The 5,000-nt window shown below is 45.6% G+C and overlaps 1 protein-coding gene across 1 annotated transcript in view; it reads left to right on the forward strand.

The window, feature by feature from the left end:
- The window catches only part of LOC125043612 (WD repeat-containing protein 46-like), a 12,072-nt gene extending 7,564 nt beyond the window's left edge, over positions 1-4,508 (forward strand). The window contains exons 7-10 of the mRNA XM_047639845.1: positions 32-188; positions 1,010-1,157; positions 1,491-1,630; positions 4,045-4,508. Of these exons, the coding sequence (XP_047495801.1) occupies positions 32-188; positions 1,010-1,157; positions 1,491-1,630; positions 4,045-4,347 (748 nt within the window). The 3' untranslated portion in view covers positions 4,348-4,508. The remainder of the gene's footprint in view (positions 1-31; positions 189-1,009; positions 1,158-1,490; positions 1,631-4,044) is intronic.
- The last annotated feature ends 492 nt before the right edge of the window (positions 4,509-5,000 follow it).

A 5,000-nucleotide genomic window follows, 5' to 3' on the forward strand; every position in this document is an offset into this window, starting at 1 on the left:
TGTACTTTAAGCTCCCTTTCTTCTTCCACAGATACATGGCCACAGCAGGAGTAGATCGGCAGCTGAAGATCTGGGATGTACGCAATCTTGGCGAGTGCCTCAAGTCCTACTACATTAACGCAGGAGCCTCACACCTTTCTTTCTCCCAAAAGGGCTTGCTGGCCATGTCAATGGGGAATGTGGTTGAGGTGAGTTATCCAAGTGGCAGGTCAGACTGCATCAACCCCCCCCTCCCGAATCTGAATCTGAATCTGATCTGAATTTTATGGTTTTGTATCGTGATTATTTAAGGTAGTTTATTTGTGGTTGCTTATTTCAGACAGGCAGTTCATTAGGGAAATGTATGTCTACACATTTTAAATTTCTGAGTGGGTTAATTGGGTTGGTGTATTTCGTTAACATAATGGAGATTCTGAATTTTGTGGTTGATAGCTCAATGTTGGTGGTATTAGTTTTATTATATACATTTTTGACATAAGTAACAGCAATGTGAGATAATGTAAAATATTTTTGAAAATCAAAGAAAAGGTAGTACTCGTAATTGGGTCATTGGTTATTTAGTACAAGTGTAGCCATCTGTGTTTAAAAACAATTGATAAAGTAAACTCACATTGGGCATGGTATTATTGTACATGCCATACCCATCGGCATTGGGTAAAGAGAGTAGATTCCAGAAGTTAAATTACCCACAGTCACTTTGCAAGTTACAAGGTTAATATCAGCTGTTATTTGGTTGCTACAAACATGTCTTCTTTGTCATATACTTGCATCTCATTAGACTGTTCATAGAAGAAGTTAGATTTTAGGCTAATGTTTGTGCATTCTAGTATTTCAGTATTTTTTGGAATGTTTTTTTCTTTTTTATGCATTTCCCTTTAATTTTGAATATTTCACATATGTATAGCATAGATGATAGTAAACTATTAACAGTAATGACAGGGTGAACACAAGAATTATTAAAAAAAAAAAAAAAAATTTTTTTTTACAAGTTGCACATTTTTCTCCCTAGGTCTTCAGAAACGTTGTAGATGGAGGATGCAAAAAACCATACATGCAACACAAGGGTGGGAACACCATTCATGGGATGCAGTTCTGTCCCTATGAGGACGTGCTTGGTATCTCTACCTACAATGGCTTTTCAAGCCTCATCATTCCAGGTTTGTAAAAAAAGAAAAAAAAAACTTTCTATTCAATTGTCTATTTTTTGTTAAAAGGGTAAATTTAAAAAATGAACAACTAATATTAACTCTTAATCTTGGAAATTCAATATTTTTTTTTTTTTTTTTTTTTACCTTAGGATTGGAAAGTATGCCATATTCTAAGACATTATTTATTGTATTGTATTTATTGTAATCTTTATTTACTGCAGTTTTAGAAATTTTTTGGTTTAATGAAGAGGGGATGATTCCAAACAAAGCATTTCAGATCATAACCTTTATTCACGTATGCCTTCAACATTCACACTATATTCTGATCATACTCCCATTCAGGTGCCGGAGAACCAAACTACGATGCTCTGGAAGCCAATCCTTACATCAGCACATCAGGTCGTCGGGAGGCTGAGGTCAAGTCCCTCTTATCCAAGGTGCCCTCGGACCTCATCACGCTCGACCCCATGTCCATCTGCCAGGTACGGATCTTGTACCTGGGTCAATGTTGTTGCTGTTTCGATGCCCAGTTGGTTTGTCGTGTGAGCTTGGAGTTTATGTAAGGTGGAGTCTTAAAAAATTTTCTATTTTAGTAAGAGGAAATGATGCGTTGTAACTATTGATTTTTTTATAGTATTATTTTCTGTATTGATTTAAGTCTTAGATCTTGACAGTTCTTATCTTCCCCTTTTGTTTTTTCCTTCTCCTTCCCCTTCTCTTTTTGTTTTCCCTTTTGCTTTCCCTCTCTCTCTCCCTCTCTCCCTCTCCCCCTCTCCCTCCCCCTCCCCCTCCCCCTCCCCCTCCCCTCTCTCTCTCTCTCTCTCTCTCTCTCTCTCTCTCTCTCTCTCTCTCTCTCTCTCTCTCTCTCTCTCTCTCTCTCTCTCTCTCTCTCTCTCTCTCTCTCTCTCCCTCTCTCCCTCTCCCTCCCTCCCCCCCCCTCTCTCTCTCCCTCACCCCCCCCCCTCTCTCTCTCTCTCTCTCTCTCTCTCTCTCTCTCTCTCTCTCTCTCTCTCTCTCTCTCTCTCTCTCTCCTCTCTCTCTCTCTCTCTCTCTCTCTCTCTCTCTTCCTCCCCCCCTCCCCCCTCTCCCCCCCCCCCCTCTCTCCCTCTCTCCCTCTCTCCCTCTCTCGCTTCCTCTGTCCCTCTCTCCCTCCCTCCCTCTCCCCCTCTCCCTCCCTCCCTCCCTCTCCCCCTCTCTCTCCCTCTCCCTTCCTCCCCTTTCCCTTTCCTTCTCCTTCCCCCCTTTCTCTTTCCCTTTCCCCCCCCCCCCCCTTCTCTTTCCCTTCCCTCTCTCCCCCTTTCTCTTTCCCTTTCCTCTCTCCCCCCTTTCTCTTTCTCTTTCCCTCTCTCCCCCCCTTATCTTTCCCTTTCCCTCTCTCCCCCCTTTCTCTCTCCCTTTCCCTCCCCCCCCCTTTCTCTTTCTCTTTCCCTCTCTCCCCCCTTTCTCTTTCCCTTTCCCTCCCCCCCTTATCTTTCCCTTTCCCTCCCCCCCTTATCTTTCCCTTTCCCTCTCTCCCCCCTTTCTCTCTCCCTTTCCCCCTCCCCCCTTTCTCTTTCCCTTTCCCTCTCTCCCCCCCTTCTCTTTCCCTCTCCCCTTCCCCCCCTTTTCTCTTTCACTTTCCCTCTCTCCCCTCTTTCTCTTTCACTTTCCCTCTTTCCCCCTTTCTCTCTCCCTTTCCCTCTCCCCCCCTTTCTCTTTCCCTTTCCCTCTCTCCCCCCTTTCTCTTTCCCTTTCCCTCTCCCCCCCTTTCTTTTTCACTTTCCCTCTCCCCCTTTCTCTCTCCCTTTCCCTCTCCCCCCCTTTCTCTTTCTCTTTCCCTCTATCCCCCCTTTCTCTTTCCTTTTCCCTCCCCCCCTTTCTCTTTCCATTTCCCTCTCTCCCCCTTCTCTTTCCCTTTCCCTCTCCCCCCTTTCTCTTTCCCTTTCCCTCCCTTTCCCTTTCCCTTTCCCTTCCCCTCTTCCTCTCCCTTTCTTTCTCCCTTTCCTTCTTCCTTTGTCTGCCTTTCTCCCTCTCCCCCCCTTTCTCTTTCTCTTTCCCTCTATCCCCCCTTTCTCTTTCCCTTTCCCTCTCCCCCCCCTTTCTTTTTCACTTTCCCTCTCCCCCTTCTCTCTCCCTTTCCCTCTCCCCCCTTTTCTCTTTCTCTTTCCCTCTATCCCCCCTTTCTCTTTCCCATTCCCCCTCCCCCCCTTTCTCTTTCACTTTTCCTCTCTCTGCCCTTTATCTTTCCCTTTCCCTCTTTCCCCCATTTCTCTTTCCCTTTCCCTCTCTCCCCCCTTTCTCTTTCCCTTTCCCTCTCCCCCCTTTCTCTTTCACTTTTCCTCTCTCTCCCCTTTATCTTTCCCTTTCCCTCTCTCCCCCCTTTCTCTTTCCCTTTCTCTTTCCCTTTCCCTCTCCCCCCCTTTCTCTTTCCCTTTCCCTCTCTCCCCCCTTTCTCTTTCTTTTTCCCTATCTCCCCCATTTCTCTTTCTTTTTCCTTATCTCCCCCCCTTTCTCTTTCCCTTGCCCTCTCTCCCCCCTTTCTCTTTCCCTCTCCCTTTCCCTTTCCCTCTCCCCCTTTCTCTTTCTTTTTCTCTTTTCCTTTCTCTTTTCCTTTCCCTCTCTCCCCCCTTTCTCTTTCCCTTTCCTTCTCTCCCCCCTTTCTTTCCCTTTCCCTCCCCCCCTTTCTCTTTCCCTTCCCCCCCTTTCTCTTTCCCTTCCCCCCCTTTCTCTTTCCCTTTCCCTCCCTTTCCCTTCCCCTTCCCCTTCCCCTTCCCCTTCCCCTTCCCCTCTTCCTCTCCCTTTCTTTCTCCCTTTCCTTCTTCCTTTGTCTGCCTTTCCCCCTTCCTCTCTCATTTCCTAACCATCATAATCTCCTCCTATTTTGAACCCCGCCATTTTTTCTCAATGCCTAATGCAGGTCGACACACCAACGCTGCAAGAGAGGATAGAAGCCAAGAAGACCCTGCTGCACGTTCGAGCCCCAAAGATCGACCCGAGGCCACGGTACCGCATGAAGGGCAAGAGCGGGTCAGCCACCATGTTCAAGCGCAAGCAGAAGATCCGAGAGGACGCCCAACGCGGGTACCTGAAGACGGCACTCTGGCAGCAGGCAGAGGCGGGGCTGGGGAAGGAGTATTTCAAGGACAAGCCAGACCAGGAGCAGAAGGAGCAGCCTACCGTCCTCGACCGGTTCAAGCCAAAGGCGGCGAAGAAGAAATAACATCGCGAGGGGTCGTAGAACTAGTGGGGAGATTTATTATATTATTATTGCTATTGGAATTTTCATTGTGATTATCATTATTATGACGAGTGTTTTGTATGTACATGTCTTGAACATTGTAGAGTTGAGCATTGAATAAATATTACATTTTTCATGAAGAAGAAATTTATTGTAGTAAGAATCCTTTAATAGAGCACATCTAATATCTTTTCCTAAATAAAGGTGCTTAGTTTATATCAGTTCAGGTAACATTCAGATACTAAATATGATGTAATTTTAAGGGAAGACAAGACCAACCGAAAATTGCCAAGATGCACTGTTGCACAACAGATATACATTATGTTTGTGTGCGTGTGAGTGATCATATAGGTGTTCAAGTGAGTGAGTGATTGAGAGAGAGAGAGAGAGAGCGAGAGAGAGAAAGAGAAAGAGAAAGAGAAAGAGAGAGAGAGAAGGGGGGGGGGGGGAGGGAGAGAGAGAGAAAGAGAAAGAGAAAGCGAAAGAGAAAGAGAGAGAGAGAGACAAGGAAAATAAGGTAAAGGAATAGAAGTCATAAAAACAAGAATGAAGCTATTACAATTAGCTTTACAGCAACGACAGAGGAAGGAAAAGGAGAAAGGAAAGAGAGAGATAGAGGAAGAGAATTAAAGGTT

This window comes from Penaeus chinensis, chromosome 34 (genome assembly GCF_019202785.1).
Source record: "Penaeus chinensis breed Huanghai No. 1 chromosome 34, ASM1920278v2, whole genome shotgun sequence".
NCBI lineage: Eukaryota > Metazoa > Arthropoda > Malacostraca > Decapoda > Penaeidae > Penaeus > Penaeus chinensis.